Below are 22,194 nucleotides of genomic sequence, written 5' to 3'. Positions count from 1 at the left end.
AGCTATTGCCCCCACAATCTGGGTCCTCATTTTACCCACCTCGGAAGGATGGAAGGCTGAGTCAACCTTGAGCCGGTGATGAGATTTGAACCGCTGACCTTCAGATCTACAAGTCAGCTTCAGTGGCCTGCAGTACAGCACTCTACCTGCTGCGCCACCCCGGCTCAACTTAGCTAGTTGATTGAAAGGTCGACAGTTCAGCATTTCAAATCCCTAGCGCTGCATAACAGGGTGACCTCCCATTACTTATCCCAGCTTCTGCCAACCTAGCAGTTCAAAAGCACATAAGAAATGCAAGTAGAAAAATAGGGATTACTTTGGTAGGAAGGTAACAACATTCCGTGCGCCTTCAGCCTTTAGTCATGCCAGCCACATGATCACGGAGACGTCTTTGGACAACGCTGGCTCTTTGGCTTTGAAACGGAGATGAGCACTGCCCCCTAGAGTCAGGAACGACTAGCACATATGCGCGAGGGGAACATTTTTATCTTTATAAGCTTTGGAACTATTTTCTAGGTCAAACATTGGTTTGTACATGCAATTTGCTACTGTTATTTCCTAGCATTGAACCTTTCAAATGTATTTTGCCCTATAATTTGAAACTTTGTTGATAAATTACCAAGATAATGAATAATTTCAAATGCATTTACACAGATCTGTGGCCATAGTTACAATTTGTAGCTTAGTAATCAGGATTTTTGTTAGCTAACACGAAGCAGATTTTACAGGCGCTTCCGATTTGGCACAACAATGCATCTTGAATGAATCAACTGTGTTTCCTGTGATTCTTTTCTTCTTTTTTCTTTTTTATAATTAAAATCATATTTAGCCAAAATCTACAGGTGTCGTGAACTGACTCCTGCAGGCTTCATATTAAAATCTGTTAGTGTTTATAGAAGAAAGAAAGAAAGAAAGGAATAGAATTTAATTCAAAAATTGTATGCTTTTAGATGTATACTTTAAAAGACTATATACATGTCCATGCGAATGGGTGTGTACACAATTTTAGATAAATAATATTTTTTAAATATTTAAATATAAAAAGTAGTTAATTTCAACGTACACATTTTCAAAAGATTACTACGCCTGTTCTTAGAAGCTGTTCATAATTGTTTAATTGTGATCTCCATCTTTTTGGTCATCCAATAAAGCTACAAGGGAAATGACACCTAAATCCAAGCCTGAGAAACAAGGAACACAGGTAGGACAATACGTTATGGATGGATGTGTATATGCTACTAGGATGTTCGGCAATCATAGTTTGTTATCTTGTGGTGGAAAAAGTTAAGACACAACAGACAGTATTTAATGATAATGTTAGGAAAGCTGGGAAGTTACAGTAAGAAAATGGTCTCCTATTACTAAAAGCAAAATCACCAGAGATTTATCAATTGACTTTTATATATGGTTATAGTGATTGAAAATGCCTTGCATGTGCATATACCTAAAATAAAGAGCTATAAGTATAGAAAATAAGGCCGCAAACTATAATAGGGAAAAATGTTCCATTTAACACCCTTTTTTCTTTTCAATGCAGGTAGCTTCCTTAGTTTTCCGGCTGCTAAAGATAAGAACTCTTCAGCAAGGTGATATTTTTGTGAGTATTAGAAATGTACAAGCTGGTTGAACTAGAAACATATGGATATGTTTTTTTAAATAGTGCAGATGTAAAGAAAATCTAATTATGTAACATGCATGTAGTTAGAAATTAACATCCAGTCCAAAAGTTGTTACAGGTGGTCCTCAACTTAGGACAACAAATGAGCCCAAAATTTGTGTTGTTAAGTGAGAAATTCATTAAGTGAGCTTTGCCCCATTTTACAACTGTTTTGCCAGATTTGTTAAGTGAATCAGTAGAGCTGTAAAATTAGTAACATGGTTGTTAAGTGAATCTGACTTCCCCATTGACTTTGCTTGTCAGAAGGTCACAAAAAGGGATCACGTGACTCCAGGACACTGCAATGGTCACAAATGTGAGTTAGTTGCCAACGGTCACAAATGTGAGTTAGTTGCCAAGTTAGTTGCCAACTAACATTGTTAGTTGCTGAATGTAAATAACATGAGCATATGCATGCTACAATGGTCATGTGTGACTAATGGTCATAAGTCACTTTTTTAATGCGAACTGTTGTAAGTTGAGGACTACTTGTATAGAAAATAAAAATCTGAACAGGACTTCTGCTGTCTTCTAGCTTTCTTTTGGATGATCTGACCTCATGGAGCAGGTTAGATATTTATTTGGCTGCTTTTCCTTTGGCATTTCAAAAGGCAAGGAAACCATTTTTTAATGCAGTCTTCAATAGTTAAGTTGAAGGTAACCAGCCTATTTAACTATGCTAAAGGAGAAACTTCCTGACAGTTAGAACAATTAATCCATGGAACAGCTTGCCACCAGAAGTTGTGAATGCTTCAATGCTGGAAGTTTTTAAGAAGATGTTGGATAACCATCTGTCTGAAGTAGTGTAGGGTTTCCTGCCTAAGCAGGGGGTTGGACTAGAAGATCTCTAAGGACCCTTCCAACTCTGTTATTCTATAGTGGTTCTCAACCTTTCTAATGCCACAACCCCTTAATACAGTTCCTCATGTTGTGGTGACCCCCAACCATAAGTCTAGCACCAATTCTCCCAACAGAACTTTAAGCTGATTGGCAGGAAGGTCAGAGGGACACCCACACTGTAAATGCCTGTTAGGTCGGATTGTAAAAATATGTTCCAAGGCCCCAGAATAGAAGCTTTAGTTCTATTTGTCTTTTCCCATGATCTTAGGTGGCCCCTTTGAAACGAATGTTCAACCCACAAACGGTCCTGACCCGCAGCTTGAGAACCAATTCCTAGTGGTATAGTTTAGAATAGTATAGAATCTATAATCTATATACTCTACTATTCTAAAACTGACTTTTAGGAATTGGTCGGTTGGAATATATGATATTCCCTGATTAGAACTTTCTGAATGGACTATATAGTAATTAAACAAACACACAAATAATAAATTCTTAGGGGAAGCTTCCGCAGATTCAAGAGACTTAGACAAAATTACATATTGATTTGATAAATACCCATTTCCCAAATTTGACCAGAACGCAGGAGGCAATAATTAATAGACGGGAATTAGATAAAGCAAGCCTCATCCTTTCTACATATATTAATACATTCCTACAAACCCCCTCAGTTATTTTTGAAGTCAGATTTATTTCCAGTCTTGGTAGCCAGCTTTCATTGAGGATTGTGTAAAATAAAGAAACCATTCTTAAAAAATGGCAACAATATTATTAGCACTAACTCATTCATTTTCTTAAATTGTTTGTCATTACAGGGGCTGGCCAATTTAATGGACAAGTCGTGTGGTCTTCAGCTCAGTTTGGTAAATCATTATTTTAGAAAAAAAAGAAAATTTGTTTTATCCTACTTTAAAAATAATGTTAAGATTAGCCTTCATTATTCAATGTTCTTTGTGAAAAATGAGAGCATATAAATAAACTGAACGTTCCTTCAGAACGGAAGAAAATTCTTGGATGAGAAGCAAAATGTCTTCAAAGAAAAAGAAAATCTAATTGCCTTTTGAAAAAGCACCTTTGGGACAACCATGATTGAGAATCTCCAGAGTTTTAAAAAGCAATGTAAATTTATTTCTATAGGTAAAACATCATAAAAAAAGATGAAACATTTCCCCCCCTCATTTCAGTCCTCTCCTCTACTACTATATTTGGCTAGTGTCTTCAACAGTTGCCCTATTAATGTATATTAATTCCCCTCACCCAGTAAATGACAAAAATATCTAGCACTGTAATAGTGCCTAAAATTGTAAAATTTTTGGAAAAGTTTGGGAAACATCTGACCAATGAGTTGAATGGCAAGGCCGCCATTTATTTTTATTCGGATACATTTCATGTATTCAATTCATGTTTATACTCACGTAGTAGCTAATAAGTGGTTGACAAAAATAAGCAAATAAGTAAAGATCGCATGAAGAGTTAGTACCACTTTATCATGCTTTGGTATGACCACATTTGGAATACTGCATCCAATTGTGGTCGACACAATACAAAAAAAATGATCTTGAGACTCTAAAAAGAACACAGAGAAGAACAACAATGATTAAGGGTGGACTGGAGGCTAAAACATAGGAAGAATGGTTGCTGGAATTGGGTGATGTCTCATCTAGTGAAAAGAAGGACTAGATGTGACATGATAGATGTTCCAATACTTAAGGGGCTGCCACAAAGAAGGGGGAGTCAATCTATTCTCCAAAGCACTTGAAGGCAGAACAAGAAGCAATGGGTGGAAACTAATCAAGGAGAAAAGCAACCTAGAACTAAGGAGAAATTTCCTGACAATTAGTCAGTGAGATGACTTGCCTCCAGAAGTTGTGGGGATTTTAAAGAAAAGGTTGTACAACCATTTGTCTGGATTAGAATAAGGTTTCCTGCCTGAGCTGGGAGTTGGACTGGAACAATGATGTCGAACCTTTTTTGCCCTACACCAATAATTGAATTGAATTGAATTTATTTGACTTCTATGCCGCCCAATTCCGTAGGACTCAGAGCGGCTTACAAAAATAATAGAAACATAGAAACATAGAAGTCTGATGGCAGAAAAAGACCTCATGGTCCATCTAGTCTGCCCTTATACTATTTTCTGTATTTTATCTTAGGATGGATATATGTTTATCCCAGGCATGTTTAAATTCAGTTACTGTGGATTTATCTACCACGTCTGCTGGAAGTTTGTTCCAAGGATCTACTACTCTTTCAGTAAAATAATATTTTCTCATGTTGCTTTTGATCTTTCCCCCAACTAACTTCAGATTGTGTCCCCTTGTTCTTGTGTTTAATGCAATGCCCTCCCCCTGCATGCGCACAACACCCCTTCCATGCTGACCCACACATATGCACCCAGGCCTCACTGAAGCCTCCGGACTTCCGCTAGGCCCATTTGGGTGTTTTTTGCTCTCCCAGGGTTCATGAAAGCTTCCTGAACCCTTGGGATGGTGAAAAACGGGCCAACCGTAAGTTCACTTCTGAACTTCCAGTTGGCCTGTTGGGCCATTTTTTGCCATCCCCAGGCCTTGGGAGGTTTCCCAGAAGCCTGGGAAGAGCGAAAACAGCTGAAAAGAAGACTGAAAATCAGCTGGCCAGTGCAAGCTTGCACACTGGAGCTGATATAAGGCAAGGCCTCAGGTGCCCTCAGATATGGCTCTGGGTGCAGCCTGTGGAACGCGTGCCATCACTGGACTAGAAAAACTCCAAGATCCCTTCCAATTCTATTATTCTTTTATTCCGTTTGTACTATTTATATTACAAAGAAATTTGGAATTCAGGCTACACTACGTGCATCTGTGATCAGGCTACTCTACTTGAATTTGTAAAATGAACATTTTATATTAATAATAGATTATGAGATCACAGAGCAGTGCTAGTTTTTCTTCTTTTCTTATTTGCCATCTAAAATGTGTCTTCAGAAACACATAATGTACAAATCAATTACCGTAAATTGGAACTGTTGCTATGAAACAACGTGGTTTCATATATGTATATTTGGGTGGTGTTATTCCCTAATTAATATCAGCCCTAAATAAATTTTAATTTTAATTGCGAGTTAGAAATAGCAGACACGAAGAGTGCATGTCTGCTAAGTCATTTATTGGACAATAATATTTCCTCTGATAGTCTCTTCATTTTATTTGGAAATTAGAATATATTGTTCTTTAGACAAACCATTATCTTAATAAAAATTCTCATATTTGGATAAGATTACTCTTCATCTTAATAGTTAAAAAAACCTCTTTCCTTGTAAGCTAAATTTAAATAAGTATTCTTCTTTTGGCAAGCATCTATGTGTACCAATTAATACTTTAACTATATTGACATCTTTTTTGGGTAACCTTACTTAGCAAAAGAGATTGTTACAACTATTTTCCTCTTTCCACAGATCAGTGAAGGCGCAGAGTGCATATTTATTCCAAAACGGCTATTTCTGGAAAAAGCAACTGCTAAATCCAGGCAGATAGCACTACAGTTGTTCAACAGTTACCCCACAGAGAGTATGATCCAGGAGAGTTACAACTTACAGGAAATATGGAACAGATACAAGAGGAAACTTATTAAAAAGCACCTTAAATGGCATCAAAAGTAGTAATGGCTGGTAAATATATATGTATATATGTTGCAAGCCAACCATTTCTCCTGATAAGAAAATACTTATTTGTGAAAATATAACTTGTGGGAAGTTAACCTCCTCCTAGAAAAATGAAATATCCTAGGAAATATTAAAAAGGAAGATTATTATTATTATTATTATTATTATTATTATTATTATTATTATTTATTAGATTTGTATGCCGCCCCTCTCCGTAGACTCGGGGCGGCTCACAACAACAATTATATAGAATATCCCTGGAAACATGCTTTCAGGCCAGTGGTTCTCAACCTGAGGGTCAGGACCCCTTTGAGAGGTCGAATGATCGTTTCACAGGGGTCTCATAAGACCAGGGAAAAGGACAAATTTCCCATGGTGTTAGGAATTAAAGCTTCTATTCTGGCATCTTAGAACAGTGATTTTCAACCTTTTTTGAGCCGCGGCACATTTTTTACATTTACAAAATCCTGAGGCACACCACCAACCAAAATGACACAAATCAAATCAAATCAAATAAATAAATAAATAAATACATACATACATACATACATACATACATACATACATACATACATAATCCCCTCGTATATACAATCCCATGTAACATCCCCTTATAAATACAGTCAATCATCAATCATCCCTACTCAAATTTATATCTCATTTCTGGGTACTTCTCCTGTCTTTCCCCCTTTTCTCTCTCATGTTTGTCATTTCTCTCTCTTCCTCCCTTTTTCCCTCATTCCTTTTCCCTCTTACTTCTCCTCTTTTTCCATCTCTGTCTCTCTCCCCCCCTTATGTGTGTGTGTGTATACACACTGGAACCATTTCCAAAACCAGTTGAGGGCTGGGGGTTTTTCTCTTTTATTCTTTTCAAAAACAGGTGTGGGCTGGGGGGGCGTTTCTTATTATTTGGGTGCTTTTTACCATATGCTTCAAGAATCACCCCTCTCTCTCTCTTTTGTTTCTCTCTCCTCTCATTCTCTGCCTCAATCATTTCTCATTTTTTCTCCCCTTTTTGTTCTCATTTCTCTCTCTCCTTTCCTCTCCCTATCTGTCTCTCTTGCTTTCTCTCTCTCTCTCTTGCTATCTCTTTTTCTCTCTTATTTTCTTTCTCTCTCTCTTGTTCTTTCTCTCTCTCTTTCTCTCCCTCTTTCTCTCTCTTTTTCTCACTTTCTCTCTCTTGTTTTCTCTCTCTCTCTCTTGCTTTCTCTCTCTCTCTCTCTCTCTCTCGTTTTCTTTCTCACACTCTTTCTCTCTCTTGTTCTCTCTCTTGCTATCTCTTTCTCTCCCCCCTTTCTCTCTCTCTCTTTCTCACTTTCTCTCTATCTTGCTGTCTGTTGCTCTCACTCACTCTCGTTCTCTCTCCGTTCTTCTCAGTGGAGGCTGGCGAAGGTGATATTCAATGTCGGGGGCGCGCGGGCGGTTGCGCGCGCTCCCTACCCCCCTGCTAGCCGCTCGGAATATTCAAAATAAGAAAAGCCTTCACCGGCGAAGGTTTTTCTTATTTTGAATATTCCGAGCAGCTAGCAGGGGGGTAGGGAGCGTGCGCAACCGCCCGCGCGCCCCCGACATTGAATATCACCTTCGCTGGCCTCCGCTGAGAGAATGCCTGCCCCGTCTCTCCTGCAACTCCCTTGCTGAGAGCCCGGGACGAAAGTGCTCTCGGCAAAGGTGAGACGGGCAGGGCGTGCGTTCCGGGTGCGGGAGGAGCCACGCCGAAAGGCAGGAGACAGCGGAGGAGGAGAGGGGGCGGGCGGGGGGCAGCGCCGAAAGGCTGAGGGGGCTGGAGGCACCGTGGGGAGGCAGGGGCGGCCGCGGCTCCCTTCCCTTCTGCTGCCGGCGCCTCCCCGCCCCCCCCGCGGGCTGGCAGGGGGATGAGGAGCGCGCGGCCGTGAAAAAGGGTGCACGTGGGGGTATTTTGGGGTGCGCACGCGCGCACACGCGCAGCTTTCGGGGAAGCGACGAGAAGCCATGGGCGCGAGGGGGCCAACTTTCAAAGCAACCTTTGCCGGCCTCCCGCGGGAGGGTGCCAATAGCGGCGGCGGGGGGCAATAGCGGGGGGGGCCGAGCCGCCTCGCGGCACACCTGACCATGTCTCACGGCACACTAGTGTGCCGCGGCACACCGGTTGAAAAACACTGTCTTAGAACATAGTTTTACAATTCAACCAATTGGGCGTTTACAATGGGGGTGTCCCTGACCTTCCTGCCAATCAGCTTAAATCTCTGTTCAGAGAATTGGTGCTAGACTTATGGTTGGGAATCACCACAACATGAGGAACTGTATTAAGGGGTTGCGGCATTAGAAAGCTTGAGAACAACTGTTTAAACAGAAAAAAGACTCACTCTTAGTAGCTCCCACCTTTGTCAATGTGCCATCAAGAAATGGCCCAGCTCACTCATACCCACAGCTTTGTTAATAGTCTGGACCAGTCTATTCTACATAACAAAGATCTACCTCCTTCAGTTAGCCATATACAGTATCTCATCTATATTATGCGCAATAATCAAATCTGTTTTCAATTTGTTTATTTATAAGCCATTAAATTTTCTCCTCTTATGCTTGTATATTTGTGTGTGTGTGTGTATATGTATATATATATATATAAGCTCCCATAAGGTTAAAATATTAAAAAATCTAATTCATTAAGTATACAGTGATCCCCCGCTCGTTGCGAGGGTTCCGTTCCAGGACCCCCCGCAACGAGCGGGTTTTCGCGAAGTAGCGCTGCGGAAGTAAAAACACCATCTGCGCATGTGCAGATGGTGTTTTAAACTTCCGCAGCGCTAGCGAGGAGCCGAAGATTGGGGGGCGGCGCGGCTGTTTTAAAACGTCGCCGCCGACATGGGGGGCTCGCTAGCACCCCCCCGAACCCCCAACCCGTGTTTGGGGGGGTGCAAGCAAGCCCCCATGTCGGCGGGAATGTTTTAAAACACCCGCGCGGCTTTCCAATGAGTCCCGAAGACAAACACGGAAGTTTGCCGTTTGTCTTCGGGACTCATTGGAAAGCTCCGATCGTTTTAAAACAGTTGGGCCGTTCTCCGCTGACTCCTGGCGAACTTCCCCGCTTTAGGAGTCAGCGGAGAACGGCGCGCCTGCTTGGCTTCGCTCGCCGCTGCAGCCAACACGCGCTACGATCTTCCGGGCCAGCCAGGCTCAGTGACGGAAGGCAGCCGCTTGGCCCGGGATGCTGGGCCGAGAGGAGCCGGGCTTGATCCGCTGAGCCTGGCTGACCCGGAAGATCGTAGCGCGCGTTGGCTTCAGCGGCGACGACATTGCTGCCAGCTTGGCTTCGCTCGCCGCTGCAGCCAATGCGCGCTACGATCTTCTGGGCCAGCCAGGCTCAGCGGATCAAGCCCGGCTCCTCTCGGCCCAGCATCCCGGGCCAAGCGGCTGCCTTCCGTGACTGAGCCTGGCTGGCCCGGAAGATCGTAGCGCGCGTTGGCTGCAGCGGCGAGCGAAGCCAAGCCGGCAGCAATGTCGCCGCCGCTGCAGCCAACGCGCGCTACGATCTTCCGGGCCAGCCAGGCTCAGTGACGGAAGGCAGCCGCTTGGTCCGGGATGCTGGGCCGAGAGGAGCCGGGCTTGATCCGCTGAGCCTGGCTGGTCCGGAAGATCGTAGCGCGCATTGGCTGCAGCGGCGAGCGAAGCCAAGCTGGCAGCAATGTCGTCGCTGCTGCAGCCAACGCGCGCTACGATCTTCCGGGCCAGCCAGGCTCAGCGGATCAAGCCCGGCTCCTCTCGGCCCAGCATCCCGGGCCAAGCGGCTGCCTTCCGTCACTGAGCCTGGCTGGCCCGGAAGGTCGTAGCGCGCGTTGGCTGCAGCGGCGGCGACATTGCTGCCGGCTTGGCTTCGCTCGCCGCTGCAGCCAACGCGCGCTACGATCTTCCGGGCCAGCCAGGCTCAGTCACGGAAGGCAGCCGCTTGGCCCGGGATGCTGGGCCGAAAGGAGCCGGGCTTGAAGATCGCAGCGCGCGTTGGCTGCGGTGGCGAGGGCTTGCGATGGAGGGTGGAGGAAGCGGCCATGGGAGGGCGAGCTGCCTCAGGGAGGAGGATCGGGCGGGACCAGGTGGGGGCTGGAATTTCTCCGTTGGGAAGAAGCGGCCAGGGCGAAGGGCGGGCGAGCGGCAAAGGGCGGGCGAGCAGGTGCTGGGGAGGGCTTCTCGCCCTCCCGCCAGCAAGAGGGGGAGCGAACGGCGTGGGCAGGCGAAGGGCGGGCGAGCGGCAGCGAGGAGTTTGCGTGGGCGGTGGGGAAACTCCTCGCTGATGCCAGCAAGAGGGGGAAGACCCAGGGAAGCCGCCCAGCAGCTGATCTCCCGGTTGCCATCTACGCATGCGTGCCCATAGGAAAAAAGGGCACGCATGCGTAGATGGTATTTTGACTTCCGGGTTGAAAAATCGCGAATTACCCTGTTCGCAATGGTCGGGGACGCAATAATCGGGGGATCACTGTACTCAATTCTTTTTCTAATTTATAACTTTGTAAGAACAGAGAAAAGAGAAAAGAAGGTGCTAATATCTTTTAGTAACTTTTAAATATTCTTACACGTATTTTAATTTTAATTTTCTTAAAGACATTTAATTCTTAAAAGTATTTAATTTCAATTAATATTATTAAATGTAATTTCAGTCAAATCAATCAATCCAATTAGATCAAAATGTAATTTCAGTCAAATCAATCAGTCCAATTAAATCTAATCAATTCAAACCAGTTAATTCAGTTCAAATAATTTCATCTTGACTTCTTTAATGCATTGGCTGGTCATTCTTCTCTAGAATACTGTATTTAAAAACCAGTAGCAATCGGCTATATTTCCTCTGGCCATACAATATCGCTAGGTGATCAATTCTCCAAGTCTTCTCTATGTAGCTCTAAATGACTCTTTTACTGTAGCTTCCTGTTTCGTACTTCCTGTCTTACGGTGTTCTTTTTTTAATCTCTGCCCTTTAATTCATTATTTAAATATTTTCCCATTTTATTGAAATTTGTTTTTCTGAAATCCAATACTTTGGTTGAAGTATAGGATTGCTCACAATCAGTTTTTACATCTAACCACAAACATAAGTGATCACTGCAACTGACGTTTTCTCCCACCTTAACCTCTGAAACCCGGTTCCCATTGGTAAAAACTAAATCTAGAATATTCTCCCCTCTAGTTGGTGTCTTAACCAGCTGTGCCAGAGCTGCTCCTGTAAGGGCCTCTACTATATTCTTACTTTTGCATGTAAGAGCAATAGGGATATTCCAGTTAATATCAGGCGTGTTGAAATCACTCCTAATCACGATATCTCCCTTTACTGCCATTTGGGCAATTTCATCCACCATCTTGTTGTCATAATCCTCATATTGCCCTGGAGGTCTATAGATCACCCCAAATCTAATGACAGAACCCTCTTTAGTTTGCATGCAAACACAGAATGTCTCCAGATCTTTACATGTATTTTGAATGAGTGTTGTTTTTAGACTTTCCTTCACATAAATGGCTACTTCACCTCCCTTTCTACTCTATCCTTCCTATACAATGTATATCCTGGTATGGATATTTCCCATTCATTGAAGTCCTTAAACCATGTCTCAGTTATGGCAACCAGATCCAAATTATCTCTTGATATTATGGCCATTACTCACAGACCTTGTTGTTCAAGCTTCGAGCATTTGTGCACATTACCCGAAGAACATTATTATCATTATTTGTTTGTCCCTTATCCTCAACAACTACATCTATTTCATTTACAGCTCCCTTTTCATAAATTTCAACAAACTGATTTATCCTCGTTGTCCGGGGACAGAAATCATCCACGTCGGTTACATCTCTGTCCCCTTTACCTAGTTTAAATACCTGTCCAAAAAAGTTCTGAACTCCTCACCAAGCACTTGGGTACCTCTGTATGATGGATGCAAACCATCCCCAAACCATCTCACTTCTCTTTTCCTCTCTTCCTCCCCACTGCTTTCCTATTTAAAATATTTAACAGATTAACAGAGTTGGAAGGGACCTTGCAGATCATCCCAATCAGGAGATCCTACACCTGTCTCGACCTAGGATCATTTATTTTTCTGTATTTTGGACCTTGTTTTATCTCATTTCCCCCTCCTCCATGTCTAATGGTCTCTCTGATGTAGTATTCAATTTCTTTCAGCTTTAGGCCAAAGAAAGCTTAGGTGTTCACACCCTGAGAGCCATCTACAGGACATACTTTATGAATACTTAACATTGGACTATGACAGGGGTAGGCAAAGTTGGCTCTTCTATGACATGTGGACTTCAACTCCCAGAATTCCTGAGCTAGCATGATTGGCCCAGGAATTCTGGGAGTTGAAGCCCACAAGTCATAGAAGAGCCACCTTTGCCTACCCCTGGAGTATGAGATCTGATTTTCCTTTCTCCCTGAGATTTTCCTGTACTCCATCAGCTTCTTAGCTAGTGATCAAAATAATAGATTCCACTTTTGATGAGATATGACCAGAGATCAGCTGTTGCAATGATTGGTTTTATTTTAGGAAAAAATCTGTAGAAAAGGAGGGCAAATTGAAGGCTTAGAGAATTCTGAGAAAAGTCCATAAATATTGCACTTTCTTCTAATACAGTGGTCCCTCGATCATCGCGAGGGTTCCGTTCCAGGACCCCTCGCGATGATCGATTTGTCGCGAAGTAGCGGTGCGGAAGTAAAAACACCATCTGCGCATGCGCAGATGGTGTTTTTATTTCCACCGCAGCAGCGAGGAGCCAAAGATTGGGTTTCCCCGCCGCCTCGCTGCTGCTGCTTGTCCGCGCGCGTGCCGCCCGCCCCCCCCCCCCGGCGCGCGTGCCGCCCGCCCCCCCCCCCCGCGCTGTTGCTGGGGCCGCTTCTCAGCTGAGAAGCGGCCCTGGGGTTTCCCCGCGCGCGCGCGTGCCGCCCGCCCCCCCACGCTGTTGCTGGGGCCGCTTCTCAGCTGAGAAGCAGCCCTGGGGTTTTCCCGCGCGCGCGCGTGCCGCCCGCCCCCCCACGCTGTTGCTGGGGCCGCTTCTCAGCTGAGAAGCAGCCCTGGGGTTTCCCCGCGCGCGCGCGTGCCGCCCGCCCCCCCGCGCTGTTGCTGGGGCCGCTTCTCAGCTGAGAAGCAGCCCTGGGGTTTCCCCGCGCGCGCGCGTGCCGCCCGCCCCCCCCGCGCTGTTGCTGGGGCCGCTTCTCAGCTGAGAAGCGGCCCTGGGGTTTCCCCGCGCGCGCGCGTGCCGCCCGCCCCCCCCGCGCTGTTGCTGGGGCCGCTTCTCAGCTGAGAAGCGGCCCTGGGGTTTCCCCGCGCGCGCGCGCGTGCCGCCCGCCCCCCCGCGCTGTTGCTGGGGCCGCTTCTCAGCTGAGAAGCGGCCCTGGGGTTTCCCCCGCGCGCGCGCGTGCCGCCCGCCCCCCCCGCGCTGTTGCTGGGGCCGCTTCTCAGCTGAGAAGCAGCCCTGGGGTTTCCCCCGCGCGCGCGCGTGCCGCCCGCCCCCCCACGCTGTTGCTGGGGCCGCTTCTCAGCTGAGAAGCAGCCCTGGGGTTTCCCCGCGCGCGCGCGCGTGCCGCCCGCCCCCCCGCGCTGTTGCTGGGGCCGCTTCTCAGCTGAGAAGCAGCCCTGGGGTTTCCCCGCGCGCGCGCGTGCCGCCCGCCCCCCCGCGCTGTTGCTGGGGCCGCTTCTCAGCTGAGAAGCAGCCCTGGGGTTTCCCCGCACGCGCGCGTGCCGCCCGCCCCCCCGCGCTGTTGCTGGGGCCGCTTCTCAGCTGAGAAGCGGCCCTGGGGTTTCCCCGCGCGCGCGCGTGCCGCCCGCCCCCCCGCGCTGTTGCTGGGGCCGCTTCTCAGCTGAGAAGCAGCCCTGGGGTTTCCCCCCGCGCGCGCGTGCCGCCCGCCCCCCGCGCTGTTGCTGGGGCCGCTTCTCAGCTGAGAAGCGGCCCTGGGGTTTCCCCGCGCGTGTGCCGCCCACCCGCCCACGCCGTTGCTCGCGCCTTACCGGGGCAAGAGGGGGAAGACCCAGGGAAGCCTCTGCCCGGTGGGGAAACTCCACCATCTACGCATGCGTGGAAGGGCACGCATGCGCAGATGGTGGAGTTTACTTCCGGGTTGAAAACTCGCGATATAGCGTTTCGCGAAGATCGAGATCGCGAAACTCGAGGGACCACTGTACTAGAACTTGAAGCATTGTACAATGGTTTTACTGCTAGCAGTTGTATCTACATCTGGAAGAGTTTTGAGGGAGCTACCAAAATAGCTATCATGTAAACTAAACATGAGACTCAAATTATAGACTTGAGAGTTTTGCTACCGAGCTCTGTTCTACGGTGCAGCTGAGACATTGGTTGAACCACAAAGCAGCTTTAAGGCAAATCTAGTTCACCTCCTCAATAGACTCTCAGCAAATGGCTTTTAAATAAGGGTGAAAGACACATCAATGCAAATGCTTTATTTTAGAAAAGTCTTTTAAAAAAAAAACAGTTTTCAGAAAATATTTATTTAAAACAAAAGAATAGGTAGAGGGGGCAAAAACATATTTTATCTCCTGTTTACAGTCCAACTTCAGTATAGAACTATTTACAATTCCGGTCCAAAGACAAGTTTATTTACAGAATCTGTAATCCAGTAGTAGTTCTAGTAGACTTTAAGGCACATTTTGAGTGTACAGGATAGTTTTGGCATGTTCTCAGAAAGAAAGTCCTGTTCACACTTTTGTCTGGTTTTGGGGGGTTTTTTGGAAGTCCATTTTTCACAGTTATAAATATTCTTTTCTCCACCCTATAAATCATTCTCGGCACAATTCAAGTGAGTTGGTTTTGATGATAAGACCGAAATATGACAGTCTTGGTTTTGACTTCAAAAAATATTGTAGAGTGAAGGTGGGTCAAAGAATTTTGTTTTTTTGTTATTGGAGGGTGAGGATCGGTCAAGGAATTGTTGCAGTTCTTCCAAGTGCTCTGGTGGTCTTTCTGCAGTTCTTCTCCATAAATAAGCCCCATGGGTAAAGTCCAAGTCAGGTTCTTGGCTCTTGAGGAAGCACCAGAACCAGCTGGTTCCCGGGGTCAGTGTTCAGTCCAAGTATTTTTTTCTGGACAGACCTAGTAGAACCACCTACTAGATTTCCCCCCCCCCCCCCGACCCCCACTCTGATTGACAGGCATCAAGCGACAGGTGTTAGAGGCTACTGGTGTTGCTTCATGTGTGATGCCAGGTGATCAGAGCGGGAGAAGGACTGGTCGCACAGGTGGCACTGAAATCGACAATGGTTGGTATGTTGTCGATAATCACGGGTCATTTCCTCACAGCAAGAAAACTTCCATCCGCATCCTTCCCAGTTGCAATAATAGAGTTTTTCACCTGTTTGGGGAGAAGAGGGGAAAGAAAATGATAAGAGTGACCACCAGACCTGGTCCTCCTTCTTAAGGGATCTCATCTCTCTCTTTTTAATTTATTAAAATTATGCCTTCTAAATGTATTTGTAAATGAGCCAAGGTGGCACAATGAGTAGAATGCAGTACTGCAGGCCACTAAAGCTGACTGCTAGATCTGTAGGTGAGCAGTTCAAATCTAACCTTCCAGGGTGACTCAGCCTTCCATCCTTCTAAGGTGGGTAAAATGAGGACCCGGATTGTGGAGGCAATATGCTGGCTCTGATAAAAAGTGCTATTGCTAACATGTTGTAAGCCGCCCTGAGTCAAAGGAGAAGGGAGGCATTAAAAAAATTGAATAAATAAATCTACCTTGCTCTTTAATCCTAAGTAGGAAAGGCAACCAAAGCATTATTTCTGTAAAGGTCAAAAATTCCTGTGGCTTTTTGACAGCTGTATACCTCACACCTGTGATGTCCTCACTCCTGCCATGTACTCCCACAGGGCAGGTGAAATACCCCTTTTGAACTCAGCTGTACCAGCATAACTATCCCTCCTTCTGTGTTCACCTCTCCAAAATTGTGTGCAAACCTCAGGGGGCGGATGGGGTGATGGAGTGTGTTTAGCAGACTCCTCTGAAACTCCCTCCTATGACGCAATAAAGCGATGCCTTACCCTTGTGTGTTTGAAGGTGCGCCTTGAGATGAGAGCTCTTCCTGTACATTTCCCCGCAGCCATCATAAGTGCACCTCTGTGTCGTGGTCCGTTTGTGGGATGAAGAGCGCTGTCCTCTCGATTTGGTTTCCCACATTTTCATTGGGGAGGCAGGTGGGGTGATGATGATCCTGGAGGGAGAGGCCTGACAGGGGAGGATCTGGTCAAAGAGTCCGTTAGGAGAGGGTCCATGGGGGTACTGAGGCTGCAGAAAGGGGGTCGGTGGGGTCTCACACTTGATGTTCATGCAATTCCGGGACTGGCCCAGGTCAGGCAGAGCCTCATGGGCATCCACTTCGGGCGAGACAATGCCCATGAAGTAATAGCCTTCTAAGCCACAGGACCACTGCGAGGAGAGGAGAAGTGGCCCGCGGTTAGTGGATTGACCTGAGACACTGGCCTGACCCGGGAAGGGGTCAGGGTCCTCCTTTCCCCCCCAAAAAAGAATTCACATCACAAAAATTCACCTCACAAAGGAGTGAGGGAGAACAGAGGGCGCCTTCCCATGAAACCCCCCTCCCTCTTCTCGAATTAAGCGGGGTCCCTCAGGTTTGAGTGGAGGACCCCCCCCCCCTGAAGGCGAGGGGAATGCAAAGCTTCCATGCCGCCCCTTTTCCCCCCGCCTCCCGAAGGAAGCGGCAGTGCCTCTGAGCACGTGCAGAGCGCGTGCCGTTCCAGCCACCCACCACGCTCTCTACGGTCTGTGGGGCCAACTCACCTGGGAAGATGGGCGGCTGTCCACCTTCTGGAAAGAGGCGAGGGATGCCAAACGGGGCTATGTCTGCCTCGGGGTCGCCCAATCCAAATAGATTTCCCGGCCACACCGTAGAAGGCCTGGCCGGCGGTGGAGAGCATTTAAATCGCACCGAGCTAGTGCACAGATCAACAGCTCGACCAGATGAGATATGTCTCCGAGGCGGGGAGGTGTCACTCGGGGGATGTAAAGCGATGACGCCTGCCTCTTCGAGGAGGCGTAAATTCAGCTCTCCTAGAAAAGGAGGAGCGCCAGAGTTGGGACGGCCCTGGTCTTCGGGCCCTGGTGAATCTCTGCCCGCCATCAGCGGGGTCTTGTTGCCCAGGGTGAGGCGAACCAAAGGCTCTAGCTGCGTGGGCCTCAGGTTTCTTAATCTCCGGAAAGACTCCCCAAGTGCATTATTTTACATTTGGAAACATTAAATTGCAGTTTCCATTCCTTTGACCATTTATCTAGTAAAGCTAAATCATTTACCATATTACAGACACCTCCAAGAATATCAACCCTATTGCACACTTAGAGTCATCAGCAAATAGGCAAAACTTCCCTTCCAAACCTGGAACTGTATCAAAAGCTTTGCTGAAGTCCAGATAGGCAATATCCACGGCACCACCTTCATCCAACACCTTTGTGACATAGTCAAAGAAATCAATGAGATTAGTCTGACATGATTTGCCTTCAATAAAGCCATGCTGATTTGGGTCCAATAAGTTATTGTTTTTTAAGTGCTGATTTATCCTCTTTTTGAGTAGAGTCTCCATCGTTTTAACTACAACTGATGTCAAGCTAATTGGCCTGTAGTTACCAGCTTCTTCTCTACTGCCATTATTGTGGATAGGCACAACACTGGCCACTCTTCAATCCTCAGGAACATCTCCTGTTAACAGGGATTGGTTAAATAAATCAGTCAGGGGGGTAGCAATCATATATCTGAGTTCTTTAAAAACTCTGGGGTGGATGCCATCTGGACCCATTGCCTTATTTATCTTTAATCGTTCACGTTCTTCTAAGACATTGGCTTCTAAGATCACTGGAGCTGAATCTCTACAGCTGGAAGCAATGCTATATCCATCTATAGTATTATATTGTAAAGTGTCTTTTGAGAAAACTGAACAGAAGTAGCTATTCAAATGGTCAGCGACCTCCTTATTCTCATCAATGCATGTATTATTCCCGGTACTAAGCTTCGTGACGCTGCAGTTTTTCTTCTTCCTATCACTAATATACATCTGAAGGTTTTATCCCCCTTCTTTACAGATTTGGCAATTTCTTCCTCTTTTGAGGCTTTAGCAGCATATATTATCTGTTTCGCATTCTCTCTCATTTTATATACCTCTCTATCAGCTATATTTCCAGACTCTTTATACCTCCTATAGGCAGCCTTTTTTTCATTGACTGTAGTCCTTACATCATTGCTAAACCATAGCGGTTTGTTCTTCCTTTTACCTTTAATTATTTGCCTTACATACAGTCCAGTAGCTTTTAAGATGGCCTTTTTTAATACAGTCCACTGGGTGCTCGCTCCTGCCATTTTATCCCTCCTCTTTAATTCATTATTTAAATATTCCCCCATTGCATTAAAATTAGTTTTTCTGAAATCCAATACTTTGATTGCAGTATAGGATTGTTCACCATCAGTTTTTACATCAAAACACAAACATAGATGGTCCTTTTACGTTTAGTTATTTGCCTTATATACAGTCCAGTGGCTTTTAAGATGGCCTTTTTAATATAGTCCATTGGGCACTTGCTCCTGCCGTTTGATCCCTGCCCTTTAATTTATTATTTAAATATTCCCCCATTCTATTGAAATTTGTTTTTTTGAAATCCAATACTTTGGTTGTAACATAATGAGATATGACCAGAGATCAATTGTTGCAATGGATGGTTTTATTTTAGGAAAATATCTGTAGAAAAGGAGGGCAAATTGAAGGCTTAGAAAAATTTGAGAAAAGTCCATAAATATTGCACTTTCTTCTAATACTAGAACTTGAAGCAGTGTATTTTTTACTGCTACCAGTTGTATGTACATCTGGAAGAGTTTTGAGGGAACAATTCAAGTGAGTCGGTTTTGACTTCAAGTAATATTGTAGAGAGACGGTGGGTCACTCTGATCACCAGGCATCAAGCCACAGGTGTCAAAGGCTATTGGTGTTGTTTCATGTGTGATGCCAGGGGATCAGAGCGGGAGAAGGACTGGTTGCATAGGTGGCACTGAAGTAGAAAATGGCTGGTATGATTTTCATAATGGCGTGTCATTTCCTCACAGCAGGAAAACTTCATTCTGCACCCTTGCCAATTGCAGTAATAGAGGTTTTCATCTGTTTGGGGAGAAGAGGGGAAAGAAAATGATATGAGTGACCACCAGACCTGGTCCTCCTTCTTAAGGGATCTCTCATTTTAATTTATTAAAATTATGCCTTCTAAATGTATCTGTAAATGAGCCAAGGTAGCACAACGAGTAGAGTGCAGTACTGCAGGCCACTGAAGCTGACTGCTAGATCTGTAGGTCAGCGGTTGAAATCTCACCTTCGGCCTTCCATCTTTCTAAGGTGGGTAAAATGAGGACCCGGATTGTGGAGGCAATATGCTGGCTCTGATAAAAAGTGCTATTGCTAACATGTTGTAAGCCGCCCTGAGTCTAAGGAGAAGGGAGGCATTAAAAACTTGAATAAATAAATTGAAAAACTAAATATACCTTGCTCTTTAATCCTAAGTAGGAAAGGCAGCCAAAGCATTGTTTCTGTACAGGTCAAAAATCACTGTGGCTTTTTGACTGCTGTATACCTCACACCTGTCCATCTGATGTGCTCACTCCTGCCATGTACTCCCACAGGGCAGGTGAAATACCCCTTTTGGACTCTCAGCTGTACCAGCATAACTCTCTCTCCTTCTGAGTTCACCTCTCCAGAATTGTGTGCAAACCTCAGGGGGCGGATGGGGTGATGGAGTGTATTTAGCAGACTCCTCTGAAACCTTCCCTCCTATGACGCAATAAAACGAGGCCTTACCCTTGTGTGTTTTAAGGTGCGCCTTGAGATGGGAGCTCTTCTTATATGTTTTCCCGCAGCCATTGTAATTGCACCTGTGCGTCGCCGTCTGTGTGTTGAAGTGCGCTGTCCTCTGGATTCGGATTCCCCCATTTCCATTGGGGAGGCAGGTGGGGTGATGGGGATCCTGGAGGGAGAGGCCTGACAGGGGAGGATCTGGTTAAAGAGTCTGTTAGGAGAGGGTCCGTGGGGGTACTGAGGCTGCGGAAAGAGCATCGGTGGGGTCTCCCACTTGATGTTCATACAGTTCTGGAACTGGCCCAGGTCAGGCAGAGCCTCATAGGCATCCACTTCGGGCGAGGCAATGCCCATGAAGTAATAATAGCCTTCTAAGCCACAGGACCATTGCGAGGAGGGGAGAAGTGGCCCGCGGTTAGTGGATTGACCTGAGACACTGGCCTGACACCCCCCCCCCAAAAAAAGAATTCACATCACAAAAATTCACCTCACAAAGGAGTGAGGGAGAACAGAGGGCGTCTTCCCATGAAACCCCCCCTCCCTCCCTCCTCTCAAGTTAAGCGGGGTCCCTCAGGTTTGAGTGGAGGACCCCCCCTTGAAGGCGAGGGGAATACAAAGCTTCCACGCCACCCCTTTTTTCCCCGTCTCCTGAAGCAAACAGCAGTGCCTCTGAGCACGTGCAGAGCGCGTGCCGTTCCAGCCACCCACCCCGCTCCCTACGGTCTGTGGGGCCAACTCACCTGGGAAGATGGGCGGCTGTCCACCTTCTGGAAAGAGGCGAGGGATGCCAAACAGGCGGCTATGTCTGACTCGGGGTCGCCCAATCCAAAGAGGCTTCCTGGGCGCGCCGTAGAAGGCCTGGCCGGCGGTGGAGACCATTTAAATCGCGCCAAGCTAGCGCGCAGACCAACAGCGTGACCAGATGAGATATGTCTCCGACGCGGGGCGGTGTCGCTCGGGGGAGAAGCGCCAGAGTTGGGACGGCCCTGGTCTTCGGGCCCTGGTGAATCCCTGCCCGCCATCAGCGGGGTCTTGTTGCCCATGGTGGGGCGAACCAAAGGCTCTAGCTGCGCAGGCCTCAGGTTTTTTAGTCTCCGGAAAGACTCCCCGCCCGGTTTACCCAGGGGTGGCCTAGGTGTTAAGCCGCGGGAGTTTTCCATGTAGAAGATACAAGAAACGTAAAAGTTTCTTTTGGTGCTCGTCTGAAGCAATACCGCGATACCTCTCCCACTCGCCTCTCGGTATCAGATGGCCAAAACCCAGACGGGGTTTGTGTCGTGGTCCGTTTGTGGGATGAAGAGCGCTGTCCTCTCGATTTGGTTTCTCACATTTTCATTGGGGAGGCAGGTGGGGTGATGAGGATCCTGGAGGCGGAGGCCTGACAGGGGAGGCTCTGGTCAAAGAGTCCGTTAGGAGAGGGTCCATGGGGGTACTGAGGCTGTGGAAAGGGGGTCGGTGAGGTCTCACACTTGATGTTTATACAATTCCGGGACTGGCCCAGGTCAGGCAGAGCCTCATAGGCGTCCACTTCGGATGAGGCAATGCCCATGAAATAATAGCCTTCCAAGCCGCAGGAGCATTGCTGGGAGAGGAGAGGAGAGAAGTGGCCCGCGGTTAGTAAATCGACCAGGTTTTTTTTCTTTTTTTTCCTTCTGGGCTCTGGGTATGTTTTTCCTATTACAGTAAATGAAGTTGAATGTGTATAATTTTAGAAGTGTAGTGTGTTTGTTTGTGTACATACACTTTATATAGTAGATAATCGGGGTGGGCTACTGCCTGGACGGGGGAAGGGAACACAGTGGGGTAGCGAAAATGGAACTTCACTCCAGAGCACCCAATTTGCAGTGGAAGATGTTGAAATAAAATGCATAAGGCACGCCCGCAGTGTGGTAGTAAACATAAACATCTTGGTAGCCCATCACTGGGTGAGAGGAATAAAAAAAATCCAAAACTTTAAGGCATAAAAAAAAAAGAGGGATTCTGAGGTGGCGAGGAGGAGCACACACCTCCCATACACCCGGCGCGAGGCTGCCTCCTATACATGGCGCTAGAGAGAGAAATCCAGGGGGAATGGCAGGAAACTAGCCAGGCGTTCGTGCCGCTCTCAAATCTCCTGGGAAATTTTCTGGGTTCCGGTTCTTAAGTAGAAAATGGTTCTTAAAAAGAGGCAAAAAAAATCAATGAAAAAGCAAATAATGCGTGTGATTGGAGAAACCACAGGGAAGGTGGAGGCCCTGTTTCCTCCAGGAGATTC

At 46.5% G+C, this 22,194-nt stretch overlaps 2 protein-coding genes across 3 annotated transcripts in view; one reads left to right on the top strand and one right to left on the bottom strand.

Annotated features, from left to right (window-relative positions):
- The window catches only part of LOC139170254 (cyclic nucleotide-binding domain-containing protein 2-like), a 71,920-nt gene that overhangs the window by 44,844 nt on the left and 4,882 nt on the right, over positions 1 to 22,194 (top strand). For both annotated transcript variants that reach the window (XM_070757214.1, XM_070757213.1), the window contains exons 11-14: positions 1,152 to 1,201; positions 1,538 to 1,597; positions 3,313 to 3,360; positions 5,928 to 6,140. In XM_070757214.1, coding sequence (XP_070613315.1) covers positions 1,152 to 1,201; positions 1,538 to 1,597; positions 3,313 to 3,360; positions 5,928 to 6,131 — 362 coding nt within the window. In that variant the 3' untranslated portion in view covers positions 6,132 to 6,140. The remainder of the gene's footprint in view (positions 1 to 1,151; positions 1,202 to 1,537; positions 1,598 to 3,312; positions 3,361 to 5,927; positions 6,141 to 22,194) is intronic.
- LOC139170639 (Krueppel-like factor 3) lies at positions 15,278 to 20,983 on the bottom strand. The gene is made up of 5 exons (XM_070758129.1): positions 20,681 to 20,983; positions 19,944 to 20,109; positions 16,897 to 17,166; positions 16,140 to 16,508; positions 15,278 to 15,453 (listed from the first exon to the last, which is right to left on the bottom strand). The coding sequence occupies exons 1-5, from the start codon at positions 20,981 to 20,983 to the stop codon at positions 15,278 to 15,280; spliced, it is 1,284 nt and encodes a 427-aa protein (XP_070614230.1).

Source organism: Erythrolamprus reginae, chromosome 7 (genome assembly GCF_031021105.1).
Source record: "Erythrolamprus reginae isolate rEryReg1 chromosome 7, rEryReg1.hap1, whole genome shotgun sequence".
In the NCBI taxonomy this organism is placed as follows: Eukaryota; Metazoa; Chordata; class Lepidosauria; order Squamata; family Dipsadidae; genus Erythrolamprus; species Erythrolamprus reginae.
Note: the sequence above shows the minus strand (reverse complement) of the source record. Positions and strands in the feature narration are given on the sequence as shown.